This window comes from Coturnix japonica, chromosome 5, assembly GCF_054131305.1.
Source record: "Coturnix japonica strain WE chromosome 5, WE-NBRP24, whole genome shotgun sequence".
In the NCBI taxonomy this organism is placed as follows: Eukaryota; Metazoa; Chordata; class Aves; order Galliformes; family Phasianidae; genus Coturnix; species Coturnix japonica.
In genome coordinates this window covers 28069226-28092647 of record NC_140667.1, presented here as the reverse complement: position 1 = coordinate 28092647, position 23422 = coordinate 28069226, and the positions used below count along the sequence as shown (strand labels likewise).

Genomic DNA, 23422 nt, shown 5'->3' with positions numbered 1-23422 from the left:
CCACATTTTGTAAAAGATTATTGGGGTATTGCTTAGTCCAACTTCTGTGCAATAGCGGTTACTAACTCTACAGACCTGTTAAACTGCCTTAGACAAATTGCAGATGGAATCATATATCCAAATTCTCTCTTCCTCTTGTCTTCAAAACTGACTGACTGTTACATACAGTGAGGTAAAACTGCATAATGATTTAAGGATAGCCATTATAGATCAGTATAAATAGCCAGTCTGTGTCCAAATTGCATTCAGTGAAAATCAGCAACTATCGCAACACAGCAAGTAAAGAAAACTCTTTAATCAACATTGTAGAAGAAGTATGCCATATAATCCTAGACAAAAATTACTTCACTTCTGTGACGATGATAGAATACATTGAGCACTGAAGGAAATAAGCCATGTGATGCTCTCTGATGCTTGTACTCATCTGCCTGTAATGGCTGATTAAATAGAGGGCAGTTTTTGGACCAGGGAGAGCCAGTACTCTTGTAGTCCCCTGTTACCTGCTTAAAAAGTAAATGGAAAAGCTCCAGTGCTGCAGGGCAGGCAAACAAATGTGGTTTGTAGGGGAATTAACAGTGAAGTGCTGAGGGGAATTCTAGCACCTCCTAAAGCTGCTTCCTTGTAGCACCAAAGTGAGCAGCCTCAACAACCACTGTCTTCCCCTCTAGAATGTTGCCACAGTGCCACAGTGTGAGATAAAATGGGGTTAGGGAGAGTGTTTTAAAACAGCTTTCAGAAAAGACGTGTAATTACAGCAGCTCATTGAGTTGTTCCACTTTGCTTACAAGACATGCGTTTGCTGTGACCCACTGTCTTGAAGGCCTGAAGGAATTAGTTGGGAGGAATCTATAGAATTAATGAAATGAATGAAGTTGACTTGTGCTTTACATGCCTCTTCACACACCTCTCCAAACTTACATGTCTGTAATACTGGCTTTCTTATGGGCTTGTCAAAACATCAAATAAAAATGCTGGTATTGTGAATTATCTGCTTGAAATAGCCCATGAGCCCTAAATAGGCCTTTGTTAAAAGCATTTCATTAGTTTAGTTCTTATTCCCATTTAGTTGTTAGAGGAAAAAAAAAAAAAAAAAAAAAAAAAACTAGATACAGAAAGGTACAGAAAACAGATAAAAGCTAAATATGGAAAGAATTATAAATACACAGCTTGCTTAGATAGCTGTTAGCTATTAGTTGGCTCTGAGGTGTCCTGAGATGTTCATTTGAGTGTGGGCCCTTTGAATCCACCTTGTGGATCCAGGGTTCAGGAGTGGTCGTAATGATTGTTGATACCTTTAGTAAGTCCCCTCCCTGAACATTTGTCTCTACCCCGGCAAACAGGGGTAACAATATGTTCATTCCCACAAAGGTATTAAGAGTTAACGTCACTGAATTTAGGAAGGACTGCATAAATTTGAGGCACTGGACTGAGCAGGGGGGGTGTGTGGCATAAGATCTGCATTTGTCCAGCAAAAGCAAGGAGCATTAGCAGCTGTTGAAGAAGCTAGCAATTATGTATAAACTAAACTATGTTTTTCACTGAGGAAAAAGGAAGTGTAGATTGTGACTTTCTTTCAGTGCTATTAAAGATCAGGAGTTGTGTCTAGCTTTCCTCTCAGTCTGGAGCATGGTGGTCTGGCAGAGCAGAAGTGGGACACTATGTTACTTCACCAACATTCAGGACAATGCTGTTTTCTCCCATCTATCAGAAACAAACAGAATAACCAAAAGCCATTTTGCTGAGAGCACTGTGAGATCTAAGAGTGAATTCAAAATTTAACTTTTTTTTAAAAGATTTTCCCCTTTGAGCAATGCTGTTTTGCTGCTGTTTGGTGAGTGAAGCAGGTCTTGGCTTAAGATCTGTCTGTAGGTGAAGTGTTTTCCTGCAAGGTATTCCCCTTCAGCTCAGCTAGAATCAGGCCAGAGGCTTTTAAGGAGGTACATAGCTGATTTAGAAAAGGAATAAGGTGAATTCAGGGAGCTGTCATAATGCAGAGGCTGCAGGGGAGGGCGGAGGAACGTCAAGACCTGTTGAAACTAATGCAGAGCTCTGGGCTGCTGGCAGGGCTTGAAGGAGTGTGGCATTTCTTCTTGGGGGATGGCTTACACATGTCTCTGCAGACAGGTCTCTACAGGCTGTGGCAACACAGAGTACGGGATGTGAAGGCCTTCCGGGCACACAAACCCTTTTCATGGAGCAGGGCAGCACAAGGGTGCCGCAGTGCAGATTTTGAAGGTTACATTTGTGTTGGCTGCATTCCTTGTTCCCAGGGGAGGAAAGGCTAAAGACCTCAGGCTATCTCTGGGTGGTAGCTGTTTCAACTTCAAGGCATGTAGCTGCTTGAGAACAGCATGCTTTTGTTTTGTTTCTTTTTTTCTCCTGGTGGAAATTTTATCAATTTATTATGATAATTTTTAGGCAATTGATGGAGATGTGAATACACACTTCTCCAGAATGAGACTTGCATAACTTTGTACTTTTCCTATGCAAAGCAGAATAAATTGGATGTAAATACAGTGGCTAGTTTCTGAAGGATTCCTCAGTTTCTTTCAACTCCTATTTATACTCAGTGAAATCCAGTGCCTATAAAATTCCTTCTGCTGCTGTGAATTGCCTTACTGAGGGAGGAAAAAAAGTTCAGGTAGAGATACCTGGCAAAGCAGGAGCTGGAAGTCTAATAGCAGGAGCTAGGAACTCTAATATGGTTGCAGCAATGTGTCATCTGCACAGGTCTCTAATCTTCTTTCTTCTAAAAGGTGCTTGTGAGTCTTCTAGAGAATCATTACCTTCATGTTTTCATGCTGTTGGACTGCTTAATCAACCTTTTTTTCCCTGGTTGTGATGCTCATGAAAATAGGAACAGATAAAATAAAACTGAGGCAAGGCCAACACTTGCTGCTAGATTGCTTATTGGATTAAGAAGTGTTTCTCATTAGTTTATCGATGGTTTATATCTGTGTGTATGTCTGCTATTCAGGGAGTTGTGCCAAATTCTGTTGACACTGGTTGAGAATACAAATTCTAACATCTCACAGCACAGAGGCCTTGTCTTTGCCTTTAGTGAGGGTAGTTACCCTTCCTTCCTATCTGGAAACATCCACCTAATGTGAGTATCACAATTGCAGCCTAAGTCTCTGTCATATATAAATGTGTGACTTTTGTTTCAATTGATTTCTATTAGCAGCGATTAATAAATGTGAACACCTGTCTGTTGTTTATGTTGTGCTTTCTTTGTTAGCCCACAGCCATTTTAGTATAATAGGTAAATACCTTTGTTATTTAGGTCTTGGTCAAACATCAGAAGCATCATTTGATTTTGAGCACATTAATTTCATTTGTTTCAAGGTTGTTGTTGTTTTTTTGCTTGTGATGTTTTGTCTCTATAGCATGCTTGGTGTTGTCTTCGTTCTTCCCTACAGAAACTCAGTGTGATGAGGCCGATGGCCCAATCAACTTGAGAGTATGGGACTTCTTGCTGAAAGAGTAGTAATTAGGTGTGGTGATTTGATTGAATTTCAGAAGACATTGGATTTTCTCTCTTGTATATACTTTGTATGCATCAAAAGTTTGTTTTCTAAGAATGAAGATATACACTTGTAATATATGTAGTAATAGTTGTGATGTAAGTATGCTTGATTTGGTTCTGGAGCTCAGAACTGTCAGTTTCAGTAGCATGGATACTTTTCATTAGAGAAACCAGCATTTCTGTGGGATGAGCCCCAGCTGAGCAGCGCTGCACTTGATGTTTTCTCTTGAAAACTCTCATTTTGTGTAGGAACTCTCAGTGTTTCAGTTTAGACTTTGCCTCTTTCTACCTGATTTCACTAAAAATGCTCAATTTTATGAAAAGTTTCATCGTTGTGAATATTAGATACAAGTCCTGCTGAGTTCATTAGGAACTCTGAACAATTCTTGTAGTAAATAGTACTGATGCTGAAAAACATCTCCCTGGAGAAACAGGAGCCAAAGAAAAAGCTATTTCAGTGTGTAGCCTTGTTGAATGTTACAAAACTGCCCTGCTAATTTGACAAACTGGTAGTTCAGAAGAGCCCTTCCTCTGGATAGACTTATGCTGGTCTCAGGGAGCTGCAGCAGGTTCCTAAGGAGAAAGCTGTGGTTCTCACCACTGTTTTGAAGTGTGCTGCCTTCACTCCAGTTTGCTCACTGTTCTCTTTTTCTGTTTCCAGGCTTGCTTCCTGCCCCATCTGGCTTTGTGGTATTGCTTGATGTGCTTTCCCTCCACTGGTGCCTATACACTGCACCATTGTGTTGACCTGTTGCTGAGTGCCTCACTAAAAGTTCTGTGCTTCAGGGAAAGGGAGAGGTTCCTTCCTAGGGACTGGTGTGAAAAATAGATGGGGAGCAGTAAAACTTCCTTTCTTTCTCCTCTAGCATGCTGAGTCAGCACCCCAGCCCTACTGACTGTCATTCTTCAAGTTCTTTACAGATGTTGAGTACAGTGAAAACCACAAAATACGTGAAATAATAAGGGTAGTTTGAGTTTATTGCAAGTCTTTGTGTGCTTACTCCTCCAACTCAATAGGAAGATTTTAATAAGTGTTTTCCTAAATAGTGTTACTTGCAAAAAGCAGAGTTCTGCTCTATTCTTTTAACAAATGGCCATTTCATGAAAGGTTGTTTTTTCTTCCTCCTCTCTTGGTACATTCCAGGAGACTTTATACCTTTGCTGGTAACTGATTGATAGTTCTGCACTGTGCTCCCTTTAATTTTGCAATAAACTAACAAGGAGGCTGAGACCACAAAGTTTACAGAAAATGACTTATTTACTCAATGGGATTTACAAGGATGACAAAGTCAGATTTAGTAGTTCCAGTGTGGTCCTAGGAAGGACAGGAGGAGTACTTGAAAAACTGTACTGTGTAAATAATCAAACAGAAAATAGTTTGTTTATTCTTCCACATAAAGCAATCATATTTCAATTCCTAGGCCGGCTCTATCCCAGGACCTGCAGAAGCTTTCAGCATATGCAGGAATTACACTATTCCCAAGAAAAATTGGTGCTGGGAGCTTACGTACCTTAAAATAAGTGTTTTAATTTTTCTATCGTACTTCCAGAAAATTGACATTGAAATTGGCATTGTGCTGAAATCACACCACCGGAGGGAGATGTTATTTTTACCATGGATTAATCTTAGAATTAGCAGTGACCTGTCTTAGAACAGGAACGCTGCTTTCCTAAAGAATTTCTCGTATCCATTCCTATACAGATGAGGGAGATAATCAGAGAAGCAGGCATTTTTTTAAGCTGTCGAAAATTAAGAACTTGAAAATGCATTCCCGTTATCTCTCTTTGTGTTTCACTTCAGATGCTTCACCAACTGCAAGTGAACAGTCTGAAGGGTCAAAAGGTTTATTGACTTCCATTGGAAACTGTCTGGAGCAAATTTCCAGTGTTATTGAACAAACAGGCTGAAGTTTTGGTTTCATGTATAGTCACAGGTTGAAGAAGTCCCATGATCTTCGTTTGGTGCCAGGGTATCGGGAATTAGTTACAAAACCTCCTTACCTGTTGGTGTGCAGAGAAGTATCATGGTTTTCCTGACTGTTAGTGCCATAGGAAATGAAAGTACCTCTGATAATAAAAATATTTTGTTCCATTGATTGAAGCTGAAAATAGGAGCTGCTATTAAAATACTGTGTAATTTAGTGTGATAACATTAAAACATTATGTAGCATCTTTCTTGTTGTTGAATGTTGTGCTAGAAGAAAACAAACATGTGATGGGCATTGAACCTCTCAAGTGAAAACTATGCTTGGCTGGTAATGATGTCCAGTATCTGTGGAAAGGAACCACAACAGAGGCAACTTTTTCTTACCTACTTAGACCATCTATTTGGCAAGTCTCCTGTACTAAACTGGGTATATCTGATCTGTACTTCAATGGCAGATCTCCAAGGAAAAGATGAGGAAATGCTATTGTTAATTCAGTGCTAGACACTCTTTCTAGTAAATCTGCTTGGACTTGTGACCCTAGTCTGTTTTCAGGCACTGTTCTGTATTGAGAGCTGGTTTCTCTCAAATATGGCCTCTAACAGACCGAAGGAAAATATTCTAAGCTTCATTCATCTGACATGAATCTTTTTGTAAAATATGGAGAGTTATAGATCAGAACTGAGTACTGAATGTTCTTCTTTAAAATATAAGTAATCATAGAATGGGTTGGGTTGGAAGTGACCTTAAAGACCTTCCATTTCCAACCCAGTGCTGTGGGCAGGGCTGCCTTTCACCAGCTCAGGCTGCACAGGGCCCTATCCAACCTGGCCTCGAACATTTTCAGGGACAGGGCATCCACAGCTTCTCTAGGCAGCTGTGACAGTGCTTCATTCAACTGCCCTATGAGTAAATAATTTCTTCCTTATGTTTAATATAAATCAGTCTTCTTTTAATGTAAAACTACACCCATGAAGAAGTCACACAGCTGTGACTCCATAGCTCCATATCATTTTTGTCTACCTGTGTATTTTCTCTATATCACACTCTTTTTTAAAATTCTCTGAATATATTTCCTTCCGTCTCAAATGATATTCCTGTATCCATGACAAAATAATGGAATTTAAGAACATATTTTAGATTGATGAAGGAGAGTTTGGGGAAAAGTTAACTTATTCTTTAGATGCAACACTGGAGTCCTGTGGTATGAATACTCAGGACTTTAAACAATCCCTGTAGGATTGGAGAGTGCTGAAGAAGTGCAGCTTTGCATGCCAAAGTATCATTGACAAAATGTTTAATCTGGGAAAAATTAAATAAGCCTGTGCAGTTTCCAGTAAGGGTTCAGTCATTGGAGTTTTGAAGCTTTATTAGAAGATGTATGTATCCAGGGAAGTTCTCTACATTAGATTGTCCTTCCTTTTTTTTTTTTAATTTAGAGATGGAGGTGAATAGGAGTCTGCTTTTCTCCTTTTATTAGCTTATAGTTTGTGTTTGAGTTAGAGTTTGGAGCAGTGTGCACACCTGCAGAGTGAGATTCAAACTGCTTTATGCACAGAAATAAATGTTGGTTGATGAACATAATGAAGTTCAACACAGCAAAATGCAGGGTTTTGCACTTGGGCTGGAAGAACCCCAAGTACCTGTACAGGCTGGGAGGAGGAGTCTTTCAGAGCAGCTCAACAGAGAAGGACCTGGGGGTCCTGATGGGTGAGAAACTTAACATGAGCCAGCAGTGTGCTCTTGCAGCTCGGAAAGCAAATGGTATCCTGGGCTCCATCAGGAGAGGGATGGCCAGCAGGGAAAGGGAGGTGATTGTCCTTCTCTACTCTGCTCTTGTGAGGCCCCATCTGGAGTACTGTGTCCAGGTATGGAGCCCTCAATACAAGAAAGACAGAGAACTGTTGGAAAGGGTCCAGAGGAGGGCCACGAAGATGATCGGGGGCTGGAGCACCTCCCCTACAAAGACAGGCTGAGGGAGCTGGGCTTGTTCAGCCTGGTGAAAAGAAGGCTGCGGGGTGCTTTCAGTACTTGAAGGGAACCTATAAACAGGAGGGGAGTAAACTCTTTGAACGGGCCAATAATAGCAGGACAAGGGGAAATGGTTTTAAGTTGAAAGAGGGTAGATTTAGGTTGGATGTTAGGGGGAAGTTCTTTACTAGGAGAATGGTGAGGTCCTGGAACAGGCTGCCCAGAGAGGCTGTGGATGCTCCGTCCATGGAGGCGCCCAAGACCAGGTTGTATCGAGCCCTGGGCAACCTGATCTAGTAAACATAGAAATTTGGTGGCCCTGTTAGGCAGGGGGGTAGGAGCTTCATGATCCTTAAGGTCCCTTTCAACCTGGGTCATTCTGTGATTCTGTGATACAGGAATGCACAGCTGCACCTGATGGAAGAATTTTGCAGTAAATGAGACTGTAGAAGTGTGACAAAATTTAATGCCACATTAAGTGCTTAGCTAACAGCCTCTTGATTTGTACTTGTAGGAGAGCTGAATGTCTCTGTTGGTTCTGCCAACTCACAGAAATGAATAATAATTTTCAGTTAATTCCAAAATAAGCATTCTATACGTGCATGTGGCTTCATCTCAGGGGAAGTGTTCATTTTCAAGGTAGTATTTGAATATATATTTAAGCAGTGTTAAACTATCAACGAAGTCATGGAACTGAGAATATTTAATTCCCATCCTCAAAACAAGCTAGTGAGGAGCATTTACTTGGCTAGGTCTGTGCTTTTTTAAAGTCACTTTTTAAACAGGTGTCTAGGATATTGTCTGTGTTGAACGGTTATTGAAGGACACATCAGAAGCTAAAAAATAAATTCAGTAAATTCAAAAGTGTATCCAGAGGTAAACATAAAGGGTAGAAAACTGTGCAGTCCTACAGCTAACAGAGCTGTGGAGATCCCAGCTGAAGAGGAAACCAAAACATCTGAAAGATTAAAGAGATGAGAAAAAAAAGCAGTTGAATTTCTCTCATTTGTTTTTTATTTTGATTTTTCAAGTGTGCAGAATTAGTTCTCTTTGAAGGAGAGCAACGATAAGTCTAAGTTGTTTCAGTCTTTTTGTGCCTTGTTTTAAGAATGTACTTTAAATGTGGTAGCTTTTCTTTAATATGTAATACATAAATAAAATACATGATGGAACAGTATAAGATTATCTTGGCACAGGTTTGGGATGACTGCATGGCTTACAGAGCTTTTGACACTGGTGAATAATGTGATCATTGCAAAAGTGTGCCAGTGAAAGCTTCTTATCCCACCAGTATGTATGTGTGTGGAGGTTTTTGTTAGTGTGCTCTGTTTCAGCACATTTCTTTTAATTTATTTATTTAATTTATCAGAGGATAATAGTTATGACTATATATAGAAGACAGTCTATAGCAAGTGATTCACCACCTGCCAACTGATGCCCAGCTAGCCCCTGAACAGCAGAAGGAAAAGAGATGAACTCCCACCCCTTTCAAAACTTTCTTCCCATGTGTTGTCATATGGTATGGAATATCTTACTGGTCAGGTCAAGTCAAATCTCCTGATTCCTTCCAGGAACTTTTCCCCCTACTGTCAGTAGAGCAGTAGGAAAAACAGAACCAAAATATAGCACCATACCAGACTCTATGAAGAAAAGTAACTCTGTCCTATCTGAAACTAAGAGAAGTATTCCAGTTTCCCATTCCCCTGTGTCAGATACAATTGAAAACATGGTGTTTTACAGAGAGTTTGTCAGGAGCGGAGACTGTTCTTAATGCAAGTATGAGAATCATCTTGATTCTTTACAAGAACAACAAAAAAACCCTACGTACTGTCGTTCCTAGGATGTGTTTAAGAACCGTTTGGATGTGGTGCTCAGAGATATGATTTAGCAGAGCGTTGTTAAGAGTTAAGAGTGCTATGGTTAGGCTGAGGTTGGGCTTGATGATCTTTGATGTCTTTTCCAACCTAAGTAATTCTATGATTCTCTAGCTTCTATCAATCATCTTAGCAAAGACCAGTTGTAAATGCAGAGGCTCCAGCCACACAGAGGTCCAAAACTGGTGAAGGTCAGAGCAGGGGATTGTCTGAACACTGCGCCTGTGCCTGAAGTATTCCAGTCCTTCCTGGGCTGCTCTCTGCCTTCCTAGAGCTATAAAGATTAATTTCCCTTCCTACTTCTGCTTGTCTGTTTGCAGGTTATCTTGACGAATCAGATTACCACATCGTTGAGCAATGGCCTTGCAATCCCAGCAGACCTAGTGTCTCCAGCTCATGATTTGTCCCTGTCTGAAGGTAAGAGATCCCTCTTATTAGAACTGAAACTCTATACCAACATGAACCCATATTGTAACTTGCAGACTTTGGTATGATGTATAGAAGTCTTATGAGAGCCAGGTTATCAAGCCTAGCATAAAACAAAGGGAACAAGTTACTTTTCAATTACTTCAAAAATCAAAACAAAACAAAAAACAAACAAACAAACAAACCATGAAACAAACAACTATTAACTGACCCTTTCCTAAGGGCCTGGAACAAATTTTCAAGCTTTCATTTGTAATCATGTGTTACTTGACATTCTACTTTCATTTGCTTATATTAAGATGTTACTTTTCTCCTTCTGGAGCTGTAACTAGAGTTAACGTACAGGCTAGGTCACAAATTTAATTTTTTTAAAGATTATTGGTGATTCCAAAGAGAAACAACTGAAATCAAAGGAAGAACAGTAAATGTTCATTCCTGTCCCTTTTATTATGCTTGTCCAGTTTTTCAAACCCAGTGCCTCAAGCTGCAAGTCTCAATATTGTGTGAATGTAAGGAGTTTTTTGTGTGATGCCATGTACTGCTTTACTTCTTCATGTAATGTAAGACAATAATTTTGACTCTTCCCACTTGAATAGCCAGAGTGCCCTCAATTAGGGACAGATACAGAGGAGCTTGTTATTTAGAGTTATGTTCAATTGTAGGTCTAAATATATGATGATAAGCAATGCTCACATTTCCTGCAAAGGCATTATAGTTGTATGTAGAAATTCTACTTTGTATAATATGTTTCTTTATTTCCTGTCTTTCTCTCTTCACTGAGCTCTTCATTTGGTGGCTTTTGTCAGCTTATCTTTGTTCTGGCTGATCACAGCAAGCTTGTCTGACTTAATGTAAGAAAGCTTGGTGGCAGTGGTTAAAGGGGCCATTATTTCTGTAGCTCAATAGATGAGAGGAAGACGTTGGAGATATGTTAAATGGAATATCAAAGAGCAGCAAATAACTCCTCTGTTATGCTTTGACACTGGCTGATGTGTTCTCTTAATAATTTTGTCAATAGGAGCCTGGGCAAAACATGGCTTAATAAGTAATTCTGAAATTGTGCTTGTGGGTTTTGGTGGCTCCATCTACTGATAAAGCATCTCTCAATTTCATTGCTTGAATTTCACTCCCTATCTCTGACAGAGAGTTGAAATTTGGTAACTAGATTTGGAAGGGAAAGGCATCATTTTTCAACTGTATGATTTCTTTCTTGGCACAAATAAGTTACATGTTACCTGACTGTATTCCAGGGTTGGTCTGATATTCATAATATTTACTTCTATTTAGCAAGGAAAGAGTAGTTAGGTGAGTAGTCCATGCACACAACGCAAACATGTTGCAGTCAGGAATAGATGCCAGATTCATGACTGTGCTCTTACCTCATTCTTCCTTTTCACTCATCACTAACTTAAGCTGAGTTTGAACCAGTGACCTAGATGTGAAAGGACCCGTAACACATTATTAGTTCTGTAAGCAAATCAGACCTCTTGGTTTGTATATGTCTAAAATGTTGTTTTAATCCTATCTGAAATCAGTCCTTTGCTGTAAATGGTTTGCTAAAATGGTGATCTCTCTTAGAGGCAGAAATGAAAATTTTGTACTGAATGTGTTGTTAGACAGAAATGAAATGTTACAGTGGCTTTTGTTTTTGCTTCTGATCATGCTTTGGAAGGGAATTTCGTGGGTTACGTGTTAGATTAGGCAAGGAACCAAGGAAGCTGTTCATTTGATGTGTGACAGAAGGTTAATCTGATGAACAAGCTGAAAGGACATTGTCAAGCTGTTTCAGGCTCAAAGTTTGTCTTCTTTAAAATCAGACTCTAATACATGTGTCCTAAAAACATCAGATGTTTATGAGAATAATAAAGGCTTTATAAAAGCAGTGTGAATTGTAAAATCTCCCACTCTTAAGTAGCAGTGTAAGAGCTGCTGAACTGTGCTTATTGGTATTTCTTGTAGGAAATGGTTGTATTCAACTAAATGCCCAGATCTGTGCATACTTCCACTTTAAGACAGAAAAAAAAATGCTTAGCTTGCTGCAAATTAATGTTGAATAAAATAGGAAAGTTTCTGTACCTATGGACTGAGTCCTTACATTCATTTGGTATTTACACGTTTGCCAGATTATCCTCTGAAGTTTGGCATGTTTCTCTGCCACTTTAAAAGTTTCAGGCACACAAGCCTGTCACTTCTTTTCTGAAAGACAAACTCATTTAGTACACATAGTGTTCTTATGTGGCCTTCTTGCAAACTCTGTCATCATAGGAGATAGACTTGATGGAACGTGATGTGAATGCTGCTGTTTGCCTTTTATGCTTGCTTTGAGGATTAGCTTTTTAGCTGTTCTAGTAAAAGACAAGTTTAAGATACCTTAAGATTATTTTTAATTATGGAGATGGTCAGAGACCAGCCCTCGACTATCACTGGACTTCAGGAGGTGCCCTAAGGAATTATTTAAACGTGTAACAATTATACCTTACCCCCAATTAAAGTAATCATCTCTCTAATACTGAGAGAGTTTTAAGCTGTATTAGGCTAGAAGATTAAGCCGTTATTTGTGACTGTGACTGTATTATTTTTGTTTTTGCACAGTTCACGTGACTGGATTTTACCTAATATAGAGGATCTTTAGAAATGAGTTCACAGGCAGTGTGTTTGAGCACTAGCTGGAAGGTGATGTGTCTGTGTTTCACAAGTATTAGTCTTGGAAAGCCCAGGTTTAGCAAAATTAAGCATATTGTTCTGCAGTACAAAGAGATAGGACAGTATGACCTACTTGATGTCCTTTCTAGTCCACTGGTGCCTATCCTATTAATATATCTGTTAGCTGCAAGCTCACACTTCCTCTTGCAGACACCAAAGATAAGCCCTGTCTTTCTCAGAAGAAGATCAGGAGTGTGTTGGCATGAATGAGAGCAGAATCCTCCTTCCTCCATGTACACTGTACATCAAAATGGAAGGCAAAAAATTTCTGTCTCAGGCTTCTTCAGTCTCAGCTGGCACCTTCAAATATTTATTTGAAAGATCAGAATTATTTTGTGTTCAAAGTTGTCTGTAAACTCATGCTAACTCTGGGGAGGCCAGCGTTCAGCCGTCTGCCATTTGTGTTCATCAAGCAGTTTGTCATATGCTTGCAGGTTTTTGATGCGCAGGGTGAGCAATGAGTTTAGTCTGACCTTTTCATCTTTGTTGCTGTGATCTTGAATTCCTTTAAGATGTTGAGCAGAAGTACTGTAATATCTCCCACCCACAGAATTTTCCTACTAATAATCATGGGGTTTCAGTGTATGGGCAGAACATTTTAAACTGGAACATTTGGCTTCTCTTCTTTGCTTTGCTTTGCCCCTTTGTCTATCAGATTGTTGAAGCATCTTACTTCAAGCCTTGACTTAAAAGTTGTGAGATATAATTTTTGCCAATTTTTGTTGGTTTTGTTGTTAGTAAGTTTTCTTTTTCTTTTAGTTTTTCAAGTTATTCTCCTAGGGAAAGCAGTAAGTTGACCTGGTGTTCACCTCAGAGTAGGATCAGTTCTGTCTTTTACTACTTCTCTCCATTCATATCCCCTTTTTTAGTCCTGACGCTGGATGGGGAGAAAACAACAAAGGAATTTTCAAGAGAAGTGAGTGGGCCCCAGAGATGAGAGTCTGTTGTTTGGTTTTATTTATTTTATTTTATTTTATTTTATTTTATTTTATTTTATTTTATTTTATTTTATTTTATTTTATTTTATTTTATTTTATTTTTAATTTATTGATTTATGTGTATGCTACACTTCAAGTTGGACCTTCAAGTGACTTAGTAAAAATTAAAAAGAATATTCTGGAGAACCCAAACATACCTGTTTTGCAGGAACTGTGAGCTTATGAATAGAACAGCTGTTAAACAAGCTTCTAAAACACTTCTTCCTTCTAGCTTTACAGCTAATGCAGAATAATTCACGTAGTACTCCAGACTTATATGAATTCAAATAAAAGTATAATGCTTTGACATGCTTTAAGCCTCTAATATTTTAACCACATACTCTCTGTTGTAGGCTGATTTACACATTTTTTTTATGATAAAGGAGGTGGTTTCCCTTGCATCAGTGAAATGAAGGAAAGAAACCTAAAATGATAAAATTCATAAATTAATATCTCATTTTTTTAATAAGAAATCCACCCTGGCTTTCTGAGACCCAAATACTTGGGAATAATTACTAAAAACAGTGTTTCTGTTATTTTTGTTATGATTATGGAATAATTTGGATGTGTGGAGATCTCTAGGCCTGTTTATGAAGCTTGAGTACAATTTGTAGTATAGTGGGAGAATGATCTTTTTACTACAACCTCTTATGTAAACCCTGCAGTGGATTTTAAATGTGCAAAAAATCTATGAGTACAAATAACACTAGAGATACCTCCAAGGTAACCTGGCAATCCACATTCATGCATACCAGAGAGTACATTACCTAAGACTGCTGGGATTGTGTGAACTCAGAACTAAAACACATCCCTGCAAAGGCAATAGAGTTCTCTGTTTTTTGGTTTATCTTGGTAAGCCTTTTGCCCTTTACTGTCTTGATTGGGCAGGGAAATATAGTAAGATTTGTGTCTGTTTGTGCTTCCCAATATGAATTGCCACCCTCTGTGTGATTGTTTTGTTGCCATTCAGGCCCAAGTCCATTTTCCCTCCATGCTGGGATAGCAGAGCTGGATGAATCCATCTGCTACAGAGTTGTGCATCCAGGTCTGAGCCCTGAGGGTCTACAACTTTATGCAGGAGTCAATCAACTTGCTCAACTCGTTGATTCTAGTTCATATGAAGTGTAATGGAACAGGTGGACTTGTTTCTTTCTAATTCTTTATTGTGCTGCTGGACTTCATGTCTCAGCTGTCTTCTAATAAACTGCCCCAGCACAGATAATTCTCATTGGTACATGTAAGGAAGCAAAACAAACAAACAAACAAACAAACAAAAAACGAGAGAGGAAAAAAAAAAAAACACCTGCCTAAGATAAAGGGATTTCTTTCTTGTGCTTGGACTGTGTTAATGTTTCTGGTAACTTGTGCTCCCCGTAATAATGGAGTAGGCACGTCAGTGCTTTGGGGAAGTGCACCATCATTACAGGGCCTGGAACAAATGATATTAACCATTAGGGGAAATGATATTGTGATTGTTTCTACATGATGCAGAGTTGTGGTGGTGTATGGAGCTGTTAGATTTCGCGATAACATGTCAACCTGTACTGATCTTGATTGCTGTATTTCAACAAGTGGGAAGTAGTGACATTTAACATCCAGCCAAATTTTAACGACTTTTTAATTGAAAGATAAATCTCTCAGTAAAACAATGGTACAGAGTCTGTACATGTTTATGGAAGTTTCAAGCTGAATGACAGATGTAATCGCTTGATCTCGACTACGAAAGGGTTGAAAACTGTCAGCAGGAGCATTCAAAGGCTTCTATATATCAGTTTAAGAGAATCTTTGTCCCTCCTTTTCTAATTGCTGAGGTGATGGAATACCAAGTTTTACTACTTTGTTGTGGTTTATTTCTGAAGGTGTGATATGACTTCCAATCTTTTAAGTACAATTTGTAATCCAAAATCCCTTCAGGTATATTTGTTGGGAATCACTCATCTGTACCGTTGGAGACAAGATAACAGAAGTGCTTGCAGTCATAGTTGAGTATTTAGAAGATAGCACACGTGTGCTGAGACGAAGCAAGACCACGTCTGTCTTGCACCATACAACACAAAGTGAGATGGATTTGCATGAGAATTCTGTTTCACAACACTAGTTTGTTCCTGTTTTACTTCAACTACAATAAACTGAGAGCATGCACAGGTCAGTGAGTTGCATGGTATATAGCTATAAAGCATTATTTCAAGATTGCTATTTGTCATGTCTTAAACATTTTAAAATAAGATTAACTCATGTTTCAGTGTGGGTGAATATAGACACCATGTTCTAGTATAGGCTGGAATTTAGCATCTTATTCATTATTTGGTAGCATTTAGACCCATGTCTTGCGGAGTTCCATTGTACCAATAGTGTCTTTCTCTCCTGGTGGGACCAACGTGGATTCAATGAGTTTCTATACCTGAGGAAAACATTACAGTGAAGCACCTGTATTTGGCTTGTAGCATTACATGAATACATGACTCACCTTCAGAACTTGAGCTGTTCCAGTGTGACCCTAGGTTCAGATGCTATGCAGGCCATGAGGGGCAGGAAGAGAGGACAGAGAATGATTTCAAAGTCAGATGTCTATGTTCTGGTTGTAGTTCCAGCTGGGTTTCCTCTGGATTTACTGCAGAATATTTGAAAAAGTGGCTCCTTGTTAACCTTGAGTAGCCTGTATGATTGATGACTCCCCTTAGTCGTAAAAAGAAAGACATTGGTGTTTCTGCTTAATCTGTGTGTATTTCCTGCTTTATTATAGTAATAATGATTTATTGTCTTAGATGATGGAAGTTTTATAACCTATTAGCCTTTTTTGGAGATTGAAGCTGGGTGCTCTGCTATGTGAATGAACTTCTTCGTAGTGACGTTCTGCTGCTAAAAGGTTACATTCAGACCCAGATAACATGATAATAAAAACAAAACATATGGTTGGTGCGTGATCACTTAATGAAAATAGGCAGCTTGAATTTGAGCAGATTTTGCGTGTGAGACAAGGGGAAAATACATCTCATCTAGATTTTGTTTGTATTCTCATTCAGTGTACTACCAGAATAAAAAATAAACAAGCATTCACAAAAGAGCAACTGAAGTAGTCATACTGCTGTAGAGAAAGATAAGTGAAGAAGTTAGAAAAAAGAAATGCCTAGAGCTTAACTAGCAAAAGGCTTTACGTAACCCAGTTTCTACTCCTAAGTTTCCCATCATTGCTCCAGTTGCGTAGACAGGCAGCAGCGTACACGGCAAATATCTCTGACAAAGGGTAGAAAAGTTAGGGGCTTAATCATGAATAATTTCAACAATGGAAAAATTGTTAGGAAATAAAAACCCAGAGCAGACGCCACTACTGGGTAAGCAGCCATGACTCTTTGAAAGTAATTTGAACCGTTTTGGTACCTGGTAGGGGAGCTGTTGTTTCAGGCTGGCACATGAACATGTAACAGAGTCTCACGGGCACAGCTGAGTATCAAGAAGAAGCTTCTGAGTGTGAAATCTGTTAGACCAGCTGTTCCCAAATGGTTTCTGTTTGTACCTCTGTTTCTGGTGATGAACTCACTCCAGCCGAGCTTGTGACCCTAAATACTAACATAAACAATCGAATCTCTGTCAGGCTTGCAATCCCACTCTGTGCTGCCCTGACCCTGCTGGAGGTTATGACCTCAGGTTTGGGAACCGCTGGGATAGACTGCCAGATAGTCCTGCAAGGGAAGTAGTGATATGCCCCTTCCAGGCCAGGATCATCACAACAAATGCCTTCAGATCGCACAGTAATTTGTAGGCCCCTGCCACCAGTTGGGGATTGCAGCCTATTAGAGCTGACATGTCACTTTAGTACATCAGGAACATCTTGGAGATCAAAAGGTCATAGTCCTCCCACGCTGCTAGAGCCTTTCTTCGTGGACTCTCCCCTTCTCTTGCTCCCCTGTCGGTTGGCTGGCAGTGAGCCCCCGGCTCCCAGGCAGCTTGCTGACTGCGCCATCAGTGCTGAATGCGTACCAGATGCAGCTTCTGCCCTGCCACCTCTCCTTCATCTTGCTCTGCTCCCAAGTCACCCCTTCCAAAACACTTGTTTGCAAACTCTTCTTTCTTATGTCTCTCTTCACTGAAATAATTGAAAGCTGTATGGGGCAGAGGTGTGCAAAGCATTTTCCTGTATTTGTAAAGTATAATTGTTACTTACATGCCTGTAGATGAGAACACAATCTTCCAGATGCAGAATGCTGACGGAAAAATAAACAGTAGATGGCCTCATGGGGATGTTGTTGTGGTTTGCAAAATGAAGGGCTTTGATAAGACATGCCAGCAGCCTTTGTAGTAGAAAATGCAAACTTAAAGATGGCCTAGCTGGAGATTTTTGTGCAGTTTTACTGCAGTCTTACGAGGGGTTTATAAGCAACAACCACAATAGATTTCAAATGGGTTTTTCAAAAGCACTTTTTACCTGAATGTAAAATAGTGGCATTCTAATGGCTAATTGATTTGATAGTCAAAGGCCAGCAGCTTCATCCTATGCAGTCATGGAAGTTAGGCTGTGGCATAGCTGTGTGACCTGGCAAGGGTGAGGCCTGCAAAGGGTAACTTATTTTGACATTTTTCTTTTTTTTGTGTTTAGACCCTAAAACATGTCAGTGAGTGCAGGAAAGAGAGAGGAGAAGATGGTGTAGAAAAATTACTTAAAATTGGAATTTAAAAACTGTATTGCATAAAATTATATTCGATTTAGTCTGTACAAGTCCTGAGTTTGAGTTCTATATAGAGCGCTTTGTTTAGAGATGTTGCTGGACTGGTTTTCTGTCAGGCAGGTGCACAGAGAACATTCAAGTGAAAAGGAGAACAGAAAAAGCCAAGCTATAGAGGTCATAATCTACAGTGCCACTCAAGGAAATAGTCAGAAAATCTTATGGAAATAGTTACTGTACACAGCACTTCCGTATAAAAAGAAACTATTTGAAACTTTTATCTGTAATTTGATCATTCCTTAAAAACTAATTACATGTCAGAAAATGGAGCATAAAGTCTCCCTCCATCTGTCTAGGTTTGGATGTGGTGAGCAAAGGAGCATATCCAATTCGTAGTACCTCTTAGGTAATCAGATTAATATCTCTTGAACTGAATTTAGCCTTTTGATACTGAGTCTTTCATATTCAGTGTTTCACATATCACATTCTGTTGAAGCTCTGTGGCCTTTCAGTAATTTCCTTGAAATCTATATCTGGTATGTCTGTACTCTTTGGAGCTGTTCTTGGGACACGCATCAATTAGATGTGTTTCTGGCACTCACTTAATGGCATAGTTTCCCTTGAGTCAAACACTGCTCCAAAAACTGAGATCATTTGTTTAATTTAAAAGCAAAATGGTATGGAACTACAATTTCAAGCTCCAAGCTTCATCAGCTCCCCCCTGTAGTTTTGAAGGTAAAAAAAAGAAAAGCAACTAATGAATGTGGTGTCTTTACACAAAAAAATAAATTCTTGTGTTGTTCTTAAAATACCTGATTTCATCCTTTTTTTTTTTTTTTTTTCTTTTCCCTCCCCTTTCTTATCAGTTAATTTTAATTTTTATTTCTTTTTTTTCTATGGTAAATTTTCAACTTCTTATCAAATTTCATTGTTTGTTGGTTTTACTTAGCAAACCAGTTGACTAGATTTTGTCATCTGCTACTAAGGAAGAACTTTAAATTATGCAGGTTGGGTCTTAATTAAGGTTACTCTTAATCAATCTAAATCCAGAATTACGTTTTATGTGATTGAAGTTTTTGGCTGTAGGATTCTCTGCAAATCCATATTGCACAGGAATTGACTGCTGTTTGTTTTTTAAAACCACACTGACTGTTGTATGTATGTAAATTCCCGTATTCTAACAGATCTATCCAACAAGATTCATTCTGTGCCTAAAATAGCTCTTATCCTGCATCTGCGTTAGTATTTGGATTGAGATAGCTAACATGGCTTTCATGCGAAGGTGACTGCAATCTCAATCTCACCCAGCCCATGTGGTTAGTGTGATTTTGAGATTATTATGGTTTCAGCCAATATTTAATTATTGTTCTTTAGCTTCAGTATTTAAGGTGGGAGAAATTCACCTGCAATTTGCTGTAGTGAATATAGATGTTTTTCAAGCAAATAAATAGATTACCATGTCTATAAAGCAGGGGATTTTCATCAGGCTTCAACATGATAAAAGAGTTCTTGTTTTAATTATGCTGAAAATTTTTGCAACAGTAGTTTCCATGAAGAAAAGTTTAATCAAGTGACGTGTTTTGTGGAGTTATGTTTAGCCTGATAAAATATATGTCTTGAAGATGAGAGGAAACTAGTCTGGTCAGAACTAGATGTGTTACACCAATTAACGTCTGGGTTATTCTCTCTCTCCCTCTCTCTCTCTTCGTCCCCTGCTTCCTCCCACTCAAAAAATGTTGCTTCGTGAGGTCTTCGTTTTGCTATATTTTTGAAAAACATAGTGAAAACAAAATTGTTTACCTGTCAGCCCTGCTTCTTACCTGAAATTATGTGGTGTTTTTCCTGCATTTTGCACAGGTACCTGTGGTAGTGGTGTCCTATATTCTCATCTCTCTTATTAACAATTGCCTGCTGGTGGTAGCCTTGCACATAACTGTGAGCGATCTCTGTACTCAATAGTGCCATTGAAAACGTTTGAGAGCTTACTACCCAGTTTTGGCAGTTTAATTACTAATGATGTGTTATTGCTTCAAAATTAATAGCTGTTTCTGGTTATGATAAAGTTGCTTTAAACCTGCAAGCTTTTTTAAACTGAATTTGTTGCTTCCTCTTTGCTGTGTGGTTTCCTCCTTTGGCACCTTTAGAATGTTGTGGTCCTGGGTGTTGCTGAGGTGACATGTCATATTTACACTCTATTGGAAAAGTCTGCGTCACGGGCACTTGAAACTGTGGAGTTTTCTTAGTTCAGATACTCAGAGTTGACTTCCTGTAACCACAATTACTTATTTTGAACTCTGAAACGTTCTTCTGTATTGTTGTATTTAACTTCATATCTATACCTATCATCTTTTTAACGCTAACACTGTGTTGCCTGTTGTAAATAGAATGATTTTTAATGCCTCCTGGCTAGTGTGGATAGTTGAGCTCAAAAGGAATCCTCTTACTTGTCTCTATTACTTCTGCTTCCTTTTCAGTCTCCTCACCATCTCTAATGCCACAGTTACATATTGGTTTAGTTACCTTTTGTTATTGTAACATCTTCCAGGGCTTAGACTAGTGGTGTTCCATATAGACTCTTTAGACCAGGGTTTTGCATCTTCCCTTTCTAAGATTTTATCACCTTCAATATCTTGGTCCTCTTTACATAGTAAGGCAAATGACGGTGATTTTGCTCATCCATTTCATCATCTTTTGTCTTACTTGATTACGTAGTGGCATTGAAGAGGATATTTATACAATGACCTTCCTTTTCTCTGTCAGCCTCTGATAGAAGTACAGAGCTGGTCAGCATATAGAAAGTGTCATTTATTGCTTATCCTCAAAACTATAGTAGATCTACTTTTTATTCATCATCTTTATTTCTTCTTCACTGTTGTGCTGCATTTGTTACATTTGTTTATTAACCCATACACAAAGTTATACATTTTGATGATTCTCTGATAAGTACTTTATCTGTTAACCGAGGCCTTATGTGAAAGACAAGAATTCAATTCTTTTAATCTCCAGTTCCTTAATCATAAATTATCATAGTCTGTTGCTGTTAAACGTGCTGGTGATTTGAAGATCATCTTCTCTACCAACTCCTGTGAATAAAAACTTCTTACATTTTTAGAAGAAACATTGTTCTGTCTGAAGGTGAAAGATCAAGAATGCTGTCTCACGAGCCCTCTGCCTGATCTGTGATTGTTGAACTTGAAGAAAATCTGCTTTTCCCCAAAATCTGAACTCAGCAGATAGGATAATTTTGTCCTTGAAATAAGCAATGTATTTTTAAATGGAAAAACTGCTTTTATTGGTATGCCTTAACTAGTGATTAATAGCATACATACAGACCTAGGACATCCTGAATTTTGGCCTAATGAGAACCCTGCCCTGCCAAATCTCTTGCAGTACATATCCTCTCATAACTCATAGTCTACTTTTCTCCTCTCTTATTAATCCCAGGATAACATTAAACTACCAGTAAGTCATAGCCCTCAAATGTTGACATTCTTTGAAAAAGTAACTGGATTTAATGCCAGTGACGATCTTACTGTTACTAACCAGATGTAACCAAGGTGTGTTTAAAAAGTGTTTCAAATCCCGCCTCATGGTCAACATTAACGTTTTCCTGACACCTAATATAGCCCAGATGAAAAGAATCTTGTTACTTTCAGGGTATTGATACAAAAAAACTATGCCTTCTACTTCCATCTGTAGTTAGGAAAATATTTGCTGAAAACAGACAGTGCTTCATAGATTTTAGTGTTACTGTAAGACATCAAGATGAAAGCTATGTAAACCATAGTTGTCTTTTTCTTCTAATTGGACAACTAAAAGCAAGTGCTAATAGCAGAAGCTGTTTCACTGATTTCTCATTGTGTTTTAGTTTTGATCTGGAGACTTCAGTACCAATCTCAATCAGAAGGGAAGCTCAGGTTCCCATTCCATCTTTTGCTGAATTTCTAAAGCTGTTGGAAAAGCTGCTGGTGATGTAGGTTGCAGTTCTGCCATATTTTGCAGTAAGCTGGCAAACCCATTTTGCATCAGACAGCAAACAACATGTGATGGTTATGACATTTGGCTATTACTGACCTGTAATGGATCCAAACCAGTGACTGAAAGGAGAAACATATCTTCTTCTAGAGTCAGTCAGTCTCTTGACTTGGGCCAAACTAGTGAACCATCAGTGAAAGCTCTGTCTTACTGCATAGCCTATGAGCCAAAGTACTGGGTCAGAAACTGCATGTTAACTACAGCTGATAAGCCTCACTTTATTCAGTTTTAATGCACCTGAGCAGAAAATACTTCATGAAAGCTACAGCCAAAAACTGACACATAAGTCTGATTTTCTGACCATCTCTTACAAACGTTTCTCAGTTTTTGTCCTGGGCTAAAGGCCTTTTGTATGATAGGTGCATATATGCGAGTAGATATGTTTATACTTGGCAACTTTGTTTCTTCTGATGGTAGTTATTTCCCCGTTAGTTAAGAAGGAATGTGTATGTAAACAATGGCTTTTGCTCCTTATCCAGACTTGTCCTGGCAGTCTTACTGATAGGGTAATCCAGCGTCTGTGAAGTTCGTCTGTGGCAATGCCAGGGAGCCTGATTCAGGCCTCTCTCTGAACAAATCTTGCAGGACACAAGTCGCTGATAAGGGGCAATCATGCTGTTTGCACTTCTATGCTTGCAAATGTAGTTTTTAAAGTGTATTTGTCCTTTGGCCTTTACAGATAAATATCTCATGTACCAGGGGTGGACATGTTTCCCAGGCAATTCCCAATATGGGCAGTGGGGTTTAAGGCTTTCTCCTTTTTGACTCAACAGCATGTTTATGCACAGCTTTTATAGGACATCTTCATGGCTTAACGGGTTATTCCATTTATCTCCTTGTCTGGCTTGTAGCTCTTTTTTAAGGATTAGACATACATTTGTGTAGTTGTACTATACCCAAGTAATGGCGATGTAAATGAGAGGAAAGAATGCAAGTTTGTGCATGCAGTGTAAGAAACTGACTTAAACAGTGATTTGGAGATTATCCTGAGGTGGGAAAGAAGTTGAAATTTCCTTAGCAGAAGCAGTCTTTGCTCATCAGCTTTGGCAAAGAGCCTCTTAATGTGATCCTAATACACTTTATCAGGATTGCCAAGGAGAAAAAAAAGGAATGCTGTTTACCAGTCTTGGGCACAGTAATAAACCTCTGCTGGAGTTTGTCTGATCCTTGGACTTTGAGGAGGATATGAAAATACAAACGAAAATATGAAAAGGACAGTTCAGGAGAGGATCACAAAAAACCAATCCATGCCATAGCAAGGCTCTCCAGTCAAGGCCTCAGGATTTTGGTGAGAGTATGAGACTGTAGAGGTCTTTATGCTCAG

General features: G+C 38.9%; 1 protein-coding gene across 10 annotated transcripts in view; it reads left to right on the top strand.

The window, feature by feature from the left end:
• The window catches only part of RAD51B (RAD51 paralog B), a 353109-nt gene that overhangs the window by 157469 nt on the left and 172218 nt on the right, over positions 1-23422 (top strand). For 9 of the 10 annotated variants that reach the window (XR_014946640.1, XR_014946639.1, XR_014946641.1 and 6 more), the window contains exon 8: positions 9617-9713. Coding sequence is in view for 6 of the 10 variants with exons in the window: in XM_085549011.1 (XP_085405137.1) it covers positions 9617-9713 (97 nt within the window). In the remaining 4 variants the exon portion in view is untranslated. Of the gene's footprint in view, positions 1-9616; positions 9714-23422 lie in introns of those variants that run through there. The other variant, XR_014946642.1, reaches the window with a different exon arrangement.